This window comes from Eriocheir sinensis, chromosome 52, assembly GCF_024679095.1.
Source record: "Eriocheir sinensis breed Jianghai 21 chromosome 52, ASM2467909v1, whole genome shotgun sequence".
NCBI lineage: Eukaryota > Metazoa > Arthropoda > Malacostraca > Decapoda > Varunidae > Eriocheir > Eriocheir sinensis.
The window spans coordinates 1,487,990-1,502,018 of record NC_066560.1 but is presented as its reverse complement, the minus strand read 5'-3'; the positions used below and the strand labels follow the sequence as shown (position 1 = coordinate 1,502,018).

The window sequence follows — 14,029 nt, the reverse complement described above, 5'->3', positions numbered from 1 at the left end:
TATATATATATATATATATATATATATAATAGTTAAAACATTCATTATGCGGCGTAACTATGTTTATGCTATAGCCCTAAGGTCGGCAGTGACTATATATAGAAGATTCATTTGGGGGAGCTATTCTTCAAGTACTGCCTCCATCTAAGGGTTAACACTACCTTTTAAGTATGGTCAAAGGTTGATTTATAATGCAAAGACTAGGGGGATGATCTGCATTGAGATAGAAAGATGGTTTATACTGAGTGTGTTAATCACTAAGTTAAATGTAACAACTTCCACAGTATTACACTGCTCAGTGTACTACATACATGCACCTGCCATACCAAGAAAGTAAATATATCTTAGGGACATAGGTAGAGTCTCAGGTGTGTATAACATTGACCTTAGCTGGCACAAGATAGCAGACATGGTTCAAGGCAGTTTGACCCTGCAGCAGCAAGGGAAAGAATTCAAAGGCTTCGACTCTGCTGATAGATGATGAGCGTGAGGGCCATGGGGTGGAGGACACCATTTATATAAAATGAGAAAATTTGCCCATGCAACCTTGAGAAAGCCTTAGAATCTTGACCTTCAAACAACAAGTACCCTACTTTTTCATGACAGATTGGGAAGATTGAGCAGCAAAACGGCACTTTACAGAGCTGAATTGTAGGGAGCTCTATGTTGGTGTAGACACAAGCTACCGGTATGTGCAGTCCAGGGGAATCAGTGGATCTGTTAAAGCAACACCGCTTATTCGCTTGGATTGCAACCACCCAGAGGCAAACATAAGAATTTGTCTCCATGCAGTTGATGCAGTTATCTCTTTCCAACAACCAGGTAACATAGTTGTGAGGGGCTCACATACTGATGTTGCTGTTATCCTCTTACACCATGGCCATCGCATGAAAAGCAATATGTGGATAGACGTTGGCATCAAAGGTCAGGAAAACAGGCGCTGCGTCAGTATTCGGCCATAGCCAGCAAGATTGGGCCCAAAGTCTGTGAAGCCCTGCCAGGTTTCATGCTCCCACAGGATCCAATTACACCTCATCTTTCATTAGAAAAGGAAAAAAAGTGCCCTCTGAAAATTGCTGAGTCCAATTAAGTCTACCTTGGTGCTCTCTGTACTGGCACTGAGTGAAGTAGGTAAACCAACAAGCAAACTTCTTGAGAAGTATACTGCCAAGATATATGGTGCAAAGAAGGTAGTGCCCTGAACAAATACAGATTCTTATGTTTTGAGGAATCATTCTGACCAAAGAAGGGCAAGGGCCTGTTTGCAAGTCTGAAGGGTGTAAATGCAAGCAGTATGTCACCATGTGAAAATGTCATCCAGCAGAAGATACACTACAGTAACTTTGTGGCAATAACATAGCATGCTGCAAGTGGCATGGTGATCTGCAGAGCTTGTAAAAGGATGGGAACTCATGGACAATGCCAATTAAATTGTGTGGTTCAAAGGTTCACTGATGCCAGACTCTGTTCTCCCTGACTCTACTTTTTCAATTAAGGATGACGATGGCAGTGATGTAGCAGTATGCAGCAAGACTGATGATGACTGTGACTAAAAGTAAAGTAAATATATAGCATTGTTCTCAAAGTTCCTAAAATAATCTGTTTCAGGTCTAGTGACACCATAACTCACCCTTCTTGAACAAAAATGTCAGGAAATATATTTTCTTAAGTTCTGTAAGCTCATTCACCAGTAAGTTTCAACCTTGTTCTCAAAAGTGCAATTGGAAACCTATTGAAGCCTCCAAAACAACTCTTCTTGAGTGGAAACCTCCTGAAAATATTGTTTCTTAAGCTGGTTGTTTCAAATCAGGGATGCAAAACATTAAAATTCAGCATCGTTCTCCTAAATTTAACCTAGAAAAGTAATTGTAACCTATACTTTACCCTTCCTGACCTTAACTGAATTTTCTTAAACAAAAATGCCAGGGAATATATTTTATTAAGCTATGGATTTTGGATAGGTTATATAAGTCCATTCACCATTATGAGTTTGTTCTCCAAAGTGTATTTGAAAACCTATTGAACACTCCACACGAACCCTTCTTAAATGGAAACTCCTAAAATATTGTTTTCTTAATCCGGTAGCTGCGGGGATCATATTTCTTAACCCGTGGGCTTCAGCTATGGGAAAGCAGAAAAGTGGCCGAGAAACGACAAAATTACACTGCAATTTGAGACTAAGAAAAGAACATGGAACATACATTTCACTCCGTGGTGCAGACTGACTGCTACAAAGCCATGGGGCGTACCATATTATGAGTATGGACAGAAGCACCTATGCAGTACTCTGTCGTTGCCTTTATGGCAGGCCATGATCGAAAGTTGGGTTTTCGGGTCCGTAGACTTAACCTTCACCATATCTGGGTTTTTCCCATATCCGGGTGACTCCGTGGCTCTATTAACCAGGACCATTAACCCAAGAACGTCAGCAGACCCTTTTCAGGGCTTTCACGAGTCATGGCTGTGGTACGGTGGACCCTAAAAAGGGCCCGGCGCATGGCCGGGGCTGTCTGCACGCGTGCGCTTGGCCGCCCGGATGGGTGGCCAAACGCAAGATGTCGATGGTTTTCAATTTTCCCCATAAAGGTGGACACACACTATACGATGCGTCCTGTCCGGCGGCCGAAGAGTGGGTGGAGCTAGAGGCCTTAAGGTAGTGTGTGTGGGTGTAATTTGTACGGCGCAGCCTCAGGACATGGCCTGATGGCCTTCTGTTTAGGGTTTTGACGTTTCTAAAGCCGGTGTCCGTTGAGATTTTGTGGTGGTTCGTTAAATCCGAAATCCGTTAAATCAGGGTCCGTTAAATCGAGGGTCGAGTGTAGTAAACAAAGCAGCTCTGGCAGTCTACTTTATGAATTTCTAGGTTGGCCATTTTCCTCTGCTCCTCACTCCTCAGCCACCGCCATCGTCTGTTTGTTTATATACAGCCACGCGGTTGCTCATACCCCCAACCGTTTTTCATCCGTACAGACAACTGACAACTCACTCCTGGTTGGGCACACGGGCAACCGCGGTTGCCAACAGCCCCAACGGTTGAAGGAAAATGGCCAGTGTGACACTGCCTTGAGGAATTGCGCGTGGCGCCGACGCTAGGTAGATGTGACCCGTACATGTCAAGGCAGCGCAAAACTCGGGGCGATAATGCACAAAAGTCGGGATGGTAAGAATTTAGGGTTGTGCGTGAAACTTGAGGATCGCGAAACTCGGATAGCGCGAAACTCGGGAGGGTACTGTATATCGGATATCGCAGCCAAGGGGTTAAGATATGGTGTTTAGAATGTGGAGAAGAGATAAAAATGGAAAGCTGGGAGGAGTGATGTCAATAGTGAAAAACAACGTGGTGGTGGATGATGTGGAAATGAGTGAGGGCATGGCAGAAGAGTTAAGCATGTAAATATCACTGACTTTTGGGGGGGGGAAAAAAAAAAAAAATTGCAGTAAACCTTCTATTTAGTGTTTTTTTAAGGGATTTCCTGAACCCTTAAAGTGCGGGGTTGTTTTGCTGTGCCTGTCCTCCCACGTGGGCATATTCAGGCAAAAACATACCTCATTTCAACCTTTTATATCTTCACTTCTACTTACCTCACGCGACTGAATGAAGTATCATTGTAAAGTACATACCCTTAACTGTCCTTTGACGTTAATTTGAAAACCATATAATCATTGCGAGTACGTAATATTGATAGGATCACTGAAAACACATTTTTATAAAAAGTTTTCCATCACTAGAGGACTTCCTTTCTATGATTTAGTAATACAAAGCATAACTTTTATACAGTTTATGTGAAACACACCCATAAAAACTTACCACATTTTGTGGCGTATAAAACGCTCCGGCGTATACCGCGCACCCTAAACTTTAAGACAACAATTTTGGAAAAAAATATTCAGTGCTTAAAATGCCCAGAAATATTTACAGTTAATGGCACTAGGCTTTTCCCTGGTGCTCTCCTACATACTTCCTTTCTTTCTTCTCCCTTTCCATCCCTATATTTTTCTTCTCATTTCTCTCTTCTTTTCCTTTCCCCTCCCTCTCAGTTTTTCTCTTAATTGCTTTTCCTCTCACTCACCTTTTCTCTCTCCCTTTTTCCTCACCTTTACCTGACCCTCTCTCCCTTCCTCTCCCTTCTTTTACCACACCATTTCCTCCACTCATTTCCCATTTCCTCCTTTCTCACACTCCCTTATTTATAGCCTTATCTCTCACTCTATCATTCTCTTCCTCCCTTTCTCCTTCCCCTTTAGATTATATGAAAACACACACACACACACACACACACAGAAAGGGGAAATGAGAAGGGTGTGGGGAAGGAGGGGCGGAAGGGAGAGTCGGGTCATGTCCTGACCTAAGCCCTGACCTGAGTCAGGTCATGTCCTGACAGAAGCCCTGACCTGAGTCAGGTCAGGGCTTCCGGTGAGTCAGGTCATGTCCTGCCGGAAGCCCTGACCTGACTCTCCCTTCTGCTCCTCCCTCCCCACACCCTTATCCTTTCTCCTTGTTTTCATACTCTCTATCTCTCCCTGTTTCCTCCACTCCTTTTCCTTGTTCCCCCTTCTTACATCCTCTCTCTCTCCTCTCTTTCCCTTTCCTTGTATTTACCTAGTTGTGATACAAAGGAAGTGAGCTACGTTCATATGAGAATGGCACGAAGTTGTGTGGCAGCCAAGGAGTCACGCTGACCCATAAAACCCTATGCAAACTTCAAAATTACGTTGGAAAAAGACAGACCAAAAAAATCAAATTTTGTACAATCGTGGGACACAAGTGATGACACACTGTCCACTGAGTTTCGTTCACCAGCCCCGACTTTAAAATATATACACCGCATGGAAGGAGGCTAATGTTCAGATATGTCACTACATATACACTCTCCATAATTTCTTAGATATGAATTTGTCAGTTGTTCACGCTGATAACAAGTTTTTAATTCGCGAACGAAAATGTCTCTTTACATTTCGTTCAAATTTAGTCATTGACAGCTAAAGTTGTTTACAACGCTATTATGCATTTGAATAAATGTTGTATCCATTCCTGCAGCGTCCTCGCTAAGAAAATACAAAGAAAACATTGATAACGTGCAGAAATATTCTGATATGGTCTAAAAATATATAATGATACCACCATTTAACTCTCGCTTGACAATGTTATGCAATGACGTCATCGACCATGCCAGCCGGTGCATTTAGGAAACTAGTAGGCTATTATGCATTGAATTGGATTACAAGGCTATTGTTTAGCATTTTAGAATACTAAGCGATTCGTTTTCATTTATGAAACTAGGCTATTACTTTGCATTTACGAATACTAAGTTATTATTATGCATATAAGAAAACGAGGCTATTATTTTGCAGAAACTTTTTTTTCTAAAGAGAAATTCATCTCTCTCTCTCTCTCTCTCTCTCTCTCTCTCTCTCTCTCTCTCTCTCTCTCTCTCTCTCCCTCTCTCCCCCCAGCATGCTCACTGACGACCAAAGCCAAGCAAGTATATAGCTTATGGAATGCAGAAAATCTTATTACAGAGCGTTCACTAGTGGAAACAAGAGCATTCATAACAGATTTTTTTAAAGAAACATAATGGTCGTGCAGTTGATGCTCACAGTTTCGTAAGAAAAATCCTTAAATAATATCTCTCTTACACCCACACATACTCTTTGATCCTTGCACACACATACACACACACACATCATATAATTATAACATTCAAATGTAGCTCTGCTGGATAGTTGCCGTCTTTCACTAGCGGCGTCCGAAACATTTTGGAAACGGTGTCATCACTTGTGTCCCACGACTGTACTTTTGGCGTATACCACTCAGGGGTAACTTTCTGTCATTTCTTAAATGAAAGAGGTGCACATTATATGCTGCAAAATACAGTAATTTCTAGGCCTTCCTGATGCCCTTGATGGGTGCTGAGGTCAAAGGGCACCCATCTTGGGGGTGAAATTCACTGGATGGTGAGAAGAGGTGGGATGTCTAGCGGACATCTTCTCAAAGCTAACACAAGGCATACACTGACCAATGATTAGTCAAGGGAGCATGGATGGGTATTGTTTGAAAGAAAACAACATGCTCACTCAACTGCAGCACAAACAAATTAAATTAAAAAAAATGCCTTGTCAACTATTGTCAACACCCGCGGTTTGAGCCCAGGCACCAGCTGTCGACTATTGTCGACACCCGCGCTTCAAGGGTTAAAAATCTGAGACTCCTTGCTGGAACAGCACTATAGCCACATATTTTTGTATGTTTAAGTTTGCCACTAAAAGCTTTGACACTAAAGTCCCACCAGTCCTAAATTGATAAATCCCATTGAAATAACACCTCCATTAAACCCTCACTGGTGTAGAGCAAGAGGAACACGGATGCTCATTGGTTGATTTTATTTTTTGATCATGTAGGCACACAAAAGAAATATTTAAATTGTTTTTCAAATACAATGATCAGTTAGATTTGTGTGCACCAGATGCAATGTGTTACTTATTCACCTGAGACTAGCTTTCCCAACATGCATGGTGCACCTCGTACTTTGTTTGTTTACAAGTTAACAAACACTGCTGCCCTCACCACCATCACCACACCATCGCCACATGACTGTTGTCTAGAGCTGAATAAATTTGTATGTATAGTACAGCTCTCATATCTTACACCTTCTCTATGATGTCTTAACCTTTTCTGCAAGAATTCATCAGAACTGCTGGTAAACTATGGAGCAGCCCTGCTTTGCCTTTCACCTCCACACTATGACATTAACACTTTTAACTGAGCATGTACACAATGATTGACATTCTCTATTGACTACTTTTACTGCCTTCTGCTTGCAGGAACAGCACTATAGCTATATATCTTTGTATATTTAAGTTCACCACTAAAAGCTTTGACAATAAAGTCCCACCAGTCCTAAATTACTAAATCGCATTGAAATAACATTACTAAATCGCATTGAAATAACACCTCCATTAAGCATGAATTCCATTTATAGTGGATTTCTATAGAACATATCTTGCATTAAATAGAGGATCTGTGGCATTGCTGTGGGATATGTCCGTCAAAGAGGAAGGCATAGAATAAGATGGATTACCAAAATATGGTGAATGATACTGCTGGGAGGATTTATTCTCTCAGAGGTTGGTTTGGGAGGGGCATGCAGCCCCTCCTTAGCTAGAAACAAATCAAGCACAGGTAGGGGTTGCAGTATGAGCCTTGGCTCCGATCCAGTACTGTTGGAGGGCCCGACCAAGCAGCAGGCATCTTTGTGCATCAGAATCAGGTGAGCCTGCTGACTATGATAGGTACAAGGCAAAGCCTGGTTAAGGAGAGGGAATGGTTAAATGACAGAGAGGGCATGCAAAAGAAGGAATGATGTTTGGAAAGGTGAAAAGGCATAGTGTAAGAGCATGAGCAGGGTACAAAAGGTTAAGGCATTAATATGTCAGTGCTGTTACAAAGGCGAAACTCCCGACCGTTAACACAATCTTATGATACAAAGAGAGGTGTAAATGAAGCATGAAAAAAATATTGTAAATAAATGCAGAGATTAACCAAAATTGTTTTACTAATTTATAAACAGAAAGATAAGACTAAAGCAGTATATAAAGAAACTTAAGGAAGGAAGGAGATATACGTATACGAAATAAAAGACATGTGAGATAACAAATAAAATCTTGGAACTGATTTTAAAACAGAGAAATCATGAAACCTGTGATTGGAGGAAGGCAACTGCATATAGATGAGATCCAAGTGAACACTGAAAATATGTTGAAAATGATGAAGGAAAAAGAAGTAAGAATGGCAGACGGTGTGTCAGGACAGATCTTAACACGTTAACCACGTTTGGCAACTCAGCGCCTTCGCCTGCCCCGCGGAACCCTCACGGCCCCACCACACCAGTATCCGTCGGACTTTTGCAGAGAGAGGATGTATGTATCATTGTGAGAGAATGGCCTGTAATAGAGTGCATAAAAATCCATGGTACAAATATATACTGAATCGCGGGCCACTAATATTTTTTCCCTCTATCGCATATTGGTGCACCAATGTACCAGGCATGGGTTGGCGCATATATGTACCAGTTCACAACACACGATATAATCTTGTTCCACTATTTGGTGTAATTCTTATGATGTATACATGAGTTAATATCGATACAATATCTTACATTTTGATCAGCTCTACATAAGAAAACTATTAATAATGCTTTTTTCCCTTCTTTTCAACATAAATGAGCCCGACCGTCTTTTATGTAGGATGATTGGATACCTCAACTGGTGATTCAGATGATTAAGATTTTTTTGTCAATTCAGGTGACCCAGATGACGAGCTCTCTGAGGAAAGTGATGAGTCAGCAACAGATGAAGAGCAGGATGGGGAATATTATTTTCTATTCAGTTATGAAAGCAAAATATTAGTTTATCAGAATTCTTTATTTCTTTTATGTTATTTGCAGAGTGGTATTTTCATCTACAGTTCATCAAAAATACACTGCAATAAATCAAACATTAGGATAATCTAATATTCCAAGTCATTAGTCTGGAGCATTATTTTTTATTCTGTTATGAAAGCAAAATTTTCATTTATTAGGATTTTTTAATTTTTTTTCTACGTTATTTGCTATGAGGGGAATTTTCCTTTACAGTTGATTACTGTTACACAATGCAGTGCTTATATTTTTGAAGTGAAATGTCACCAAACTTTATATATATTTTGGATGCCTGTTTTTTTCTTTTTTACATATATACTTATTACCTTATCAAGTTTAACTTATTACCTGGTACCACTGCAACACATCTGCAGTCATAATAAATACAAATTTACACAAATTTTTTATATAATCATGTTTGTAAAAGTTTATAGAAAGGGCAATTCGGGCCACAGATGTACCAATATGCAACAAATGAAACATCTGCTCGGTACACTGGTGGCCCAATACGAGGTTAACGTGTTAAGGGAGTGTGCTGAACAGTTTGTGATCACAAACCAATGCATGGTGTTACTGAAAGCTAAGGAAAGTGCCACAAGAATAAAAGAGAGTAAATATCATCCTGTCAAATGTTATTTCCCTGAACTTATGTAGCTGCAGGAAGATTTTTATTTGTGGTTTAAGATTGTATAAATTCGAAAGTAATGGACCAAGATTCAAAACCTTCCTGCCAAGAGGCATAAGAAAGAGAATGAAGCACTGATCCAATTCTTTTTCACCCGTGTCTGTTTCCAACATCCTGAGGAGATAAGTTCATAAGAAGAGGGCTTATAATAATGAAAGTTATAGTGACATTAGCTTTACTGACGAGACAAGAGGACAATCAACATGATAGCAACAATATAATCAACATACCGTGTAGGAGATGATAGCCACCACTGCATTAAAGCCCATGCAAAACTCCTCCATATTAATGTCATCATAGTGGGCATTCCGGACCAATGGTACCTGATGGTATAAACGTTTTTAACATTTCAATAACATTTTAATGTTTTTAATATAAGTTCCTTTTTTCCAAAACATGCAAAGTTAAATTCAGATTTTTTTTCTTTCTTTGGTTCCTTTGTTTCAGAAAAATAAATAATACAGTAGGATCTCACAATCAACATTGCCAGATTGTCGTACTCAGCTGCTTATATTTACCGACTTCCTACCCCAAAACTGTCTTCTGGGCTCCAAAAACGAAGCTCATTTATCTCATTTATAGTTATTGTTAAAAGAGTTAGATCCTGATGTTTCTTGGCAATAGCTAGGCATCAGAAACAGGTAAATACTAAGCCCTGAGTAAGATAATCTGGCAACAGTGCTCACAATTAACAATTTCTAAGATAAAATTTTGACAATATATTAGTAAGTTAGAACAAATACCAAGTTTCTACAATAATGTTTGGATTCTCTTAAATAACGGGTATTTTGGTGGAAGATAGACTCTGGGCTCATCTTGGATTATGTTTGTCTGCCATTATCTTGATGTAATCATCAGACATGCAAATTGGTTGTGTGTTAAAGAGGATGTTTTGGTGCCACAACACTTGGACTTGCATCCCTTATTCCCATTTGAACCCCTCCCATCATGTGATTCACTTCATTCAACCCAATTGTTTCTTCATGACTATACAGTACCCTCTCGAGTTTCGTGCTTGCTTCATTCTGAAGGTGTGGCGCTAAACTCTTGGATCGTGAAACTCGAGGTATTGAAATCCATGTAAAAGTGCTTATTGGTTCCGACCCGTGGGAAAAAGTTACTTTTTTTTTTTACTTTACTCCCTTGTTATCACAATTTTTTCGGCTTTACTCCCTTGTTATCTCAAAATACGTACCTTGTTAATAGGCAGAAAATGGTAAGTAAGAACAAATCGTTTTTAAGCCGCAGTTGAAGGCGGCTGCCTTACAATTGGCTGGCAGTTTTGAATACACACTTGTGATCCACATGGTGTCGTCTGCTAAAGTAAGGGCGGTCGCTCGCGGTCATCCGTGGGACAGTTGGACAAACCTATAATTTTCTGGTAATTTTTTGTGTGTTATGAAATAATCTGCTAACTCTTTCTGTTAAAAATCATTAACAAAGATCACAAGCGGACAGACTAGAACAAAACCAGGCAAATTAATACTTTTAATGCTGTGTAGTGGACCTTCTTTTTCTTCTTTTGACCTGTAACGCTTTGTATTGCTTCTTTGGTCCTCCTTCTCCACACTTTTATACTTCACAATATGCACTTACTAATTAGTTACTTAACAGTGCGCACTTATACACTTCACCCTGAACTCAGGTGTTTTTCTGTCCTTTTCTTTCCCTGATTTTGCTTTTCTATGCCCTTTCGTTATTTTTCACTATTACTTTTCACCATTGCTGCCATGCATTACAGGTCAAAAGAAGAAGAAGAAGAAAAGGAAAACAACACCGAGAGTTCTACAATTTTCGTAGACTTGAGAAAAAAAATTGGGACTGTGGTTCCACAGCACGGGGTGTTCTCTATCTTGTTAGTCAAGTAGTAAGCAAAGCAGCTCTGCCAGTCCATTTTACAAATCTCTTGGTGGGCCATCTTCCACTGCTCCTCACCCCTCAGCCACTGCTGTCAACTGTTTGTTTACATACAGCCGTTCGGTACCCACGTACCCACGCTCGTCCTCACAACCGTTTTCCATTCATAAGGACAACCAACAACTCGCTCCTGGTTGGGCATGCGGGCAATCGTGGTGGTCCATAGCCCCAACGACTGGACACCGCCTTTTAAGGCAGCACGAATGATGCCAATGGTAGGTAGACATGACCCATACATGTCAAAGCAACGCGAAACTTGTGGCGGTAATGCGCGAAAGTTGTGATGATAAGAATTTAAGACTAAGCGCTAAACTCGAGGATCGCGAAACTCGGATAGCGCGAAACTCGAGAGGGTACTGTAGATCTTAAAGATGCTTATTTCTCTGTGTACATAAACCCAGAAGACAGAAAATGCCTTCAATTCTTTTGGAGCAATAGCTTTTTTCGTTTTACACGTCTCCCCCAGGGACTGACCTCAGCTCCTCGCATTTTTACAAAACTGCTATAACCATCCCTCTCTCACCTTAGGAAACTTGGAGTTCTTGTGATATGTTGTACAGATGACTGCATTTTTATTGCAACATCAGCAGAGGAACTGAGGACCAACGTTAGTTATGCTATGCAGCTTTTTGACTCCTTAGGGTTCACAATTAATGTACAAAAGTCAGTGCTGGAACCAACCCAAGAGGTGGAATTCCTGGGAATCATTTTGAATTCTACCAATATGACTGCTACCTTGCCTCCCCGTAGGAAAGCGCACATCAAAGAGCAAGGCAGATTATTACTAAAGGGAGTATAGTTACACTGCATGACCTAGCCTCCTTCATTGGTATGACCGTGGCCTCTGACCCTGCCATAGAGGTGGCCCCGCTGAGATATAAATATCTGGAGATTATTAGAAACAGAGAACTGGCTAGAAACCATGGAAATTATCACTCTAGAATTACCTTGGACTATCATGCCAGGGGGTTTAACCGTTTCAATACGATGACGCCTACGTAGGCGTCATGAAGCCCCAGTAGCATATACAATGACGCCTACGTAAGCGTCATATTTCTATTCTGTTTCTTCTTCTATTGAGTTGTCCCGTACTTTGTGTTGGTTACTAAGTAAAGACGCCGTATGCTGTCCTTGAAATCCTATTGCTCCTCCCACCATCCTTGTTCCCACCAATCACAAAAAATGAGCTACAGTATGCACCGCCTTCTTCCCGCCTTGTGTCTGAAATTAGGAAGTCTCATTGGCTCTCTCTCTCTCTCTCAGACACCGAGGCGCCGACACCATCACGTCTCGCCAACGTTGCCAGATTGCCGTATTCAGCCTCCTATTTTTGCCGATTTCCGACCCAAAAACTGCCTCCTCGACCCCAATAACTGCCTATATAAATAGATATCGATAAAATAATTAATTATTGGTGTCTTTTGGCAATTGCTATGGCTCAGAAATAGGTAAATACGAGGCTCTGAGTACGATAATCTGGCAACGGTGCATCTCGCCCACCTCTCTCTCTCTCTCTCTCTCTCTCTCTCCCAGACACCAAGGTGCCAACACCACCACTCCTTGATGACAAAGGAGTGTCTGGCAGCTCTCTGACTGATGATAACAGAGTTGTATTTGCTGATAATTTCTCGACATTCTTCCTCCTCTACACAATCATCTGCTTTCTCTATTTCTTTCCCCCTTGCCCCTTTCTCCCCTTTCTTTATTTCGCTTTTTTTTTTTTTTTTCGCGTTGACGCAATTTATATTATGCATAGCAGGTATATGTTGACTCGTCGTGTATGTTGCTTTGCAAATACGGGATACATGTAATGAGGGCTTTCAGCAGCATAATATACGGAGGCGACAAGCAGATACATGCCGGCTCAGGTTTCCTGCGTGCGGCCGAGCACGCCGTATATCAGCCAGGCGGGCTTTTTGAACATCTGACGCGAAGGGGTTAATAAAGTGGTGGGTTCACAACATAGACTCTCAAGTTAGATCACTGTGGTCTTGTTCTCCCCAACTAGAAATGTTTTCTGATGCTTGTATGACCGGTTGGGGTGCAACAGCAGGAGACGCCAAGACGGGAAGTCATTGGGATCATGCGAAACTAGATCACATCAATGTTTTAGAATTAAGAGCTATTCTAATGGGTCTAAAATCTTTGAGTAGGGATTGTAGGGAAGCCCATATCCGCCTTCGATCAGACAACACCACTGCAATTGCCTGTATAGACCGAGGTGGTAGCACTAAACCTAACCTGAATGTGGTAATAGAACAAATCTTTGACTGGGCACAGTCGAGAGGGATTATCTTATCGGCAGAGCACATAAAGGGATCACATAATGTAGAGGCAGACAAAGAATCCCGAGTAAAAAATTTAGATACTGAATGGATGTTGCAACCTGAAATTTTCAAATTACTGTCAGGCTTTTTATACACCAGATATTGATCTCTTTGCCACAAGACTTAATGCTCAGCTGCCTATCTATGTTTCCTGGAAACCAGAGCCTTCGGCAACATATGTTAATGCATTTACACTCTATTGGGCCGATGGAGATTTATACGCCTTCCCACCTTTCAGGGTCATTGGCCAAGTTTTAAAGAAAATCCAGGACGACGAGGCAACAATTATGACAATCCTCCCACTGTGGCCAACCCAGGTATGGTTCCCGAAACCCCTCCACTTACTGGCAGAAACTCCTCTACTGCTTCCTTGAAATCCTCTAATCCTGCCGCAAAATCCATCTCTTGTACACAGTTTCGTCTCGTGCATATGGTTATGCATCTTTTTGGACATGTGTATGCACCTCAGTTTCTTGTCCTTGTTTTGGGAGCCACTTGAATAAAGAATCCCTTTGGGACAGTTATCTTTTTATTATACACACATGTACGGCACCAGGTTACACACCTTTCTGAAGGATTATATGGTTATGACCTCATAAATTTTTCCCTTGTAGGTTTTGTAGAACCACTCTAAAGCCCTCACTGAATACTGTGGTGACGTCAGTTAAAATGTTGTGAAGTGA

General features: G+C 41.1%; 1 protein-coding gene across 1 annotated transcript in view; it reads right to left on the bottom strand.

Annotated features, from left to right (window-relative positions):
• The window catches only part of LOC126982873 (DNA-directed RNA polymerase I subunit RPA2-like), a 151,978-nt gene that overhangs the window by 54,858 nt on the left and 83,091 nt on the right, over positions 1-14,029 (bottom strand). The window contains exon 15 of the mRNA XM_050835146.1: positions 9,333-9,425. Coding sequence (XP_050691103.1) covers positions 9,333-9,425 — 93 coding nt within the window. The remainder of the gene's footprint in view (positions 1-9,332; positions 9,426-14,029) is intronic.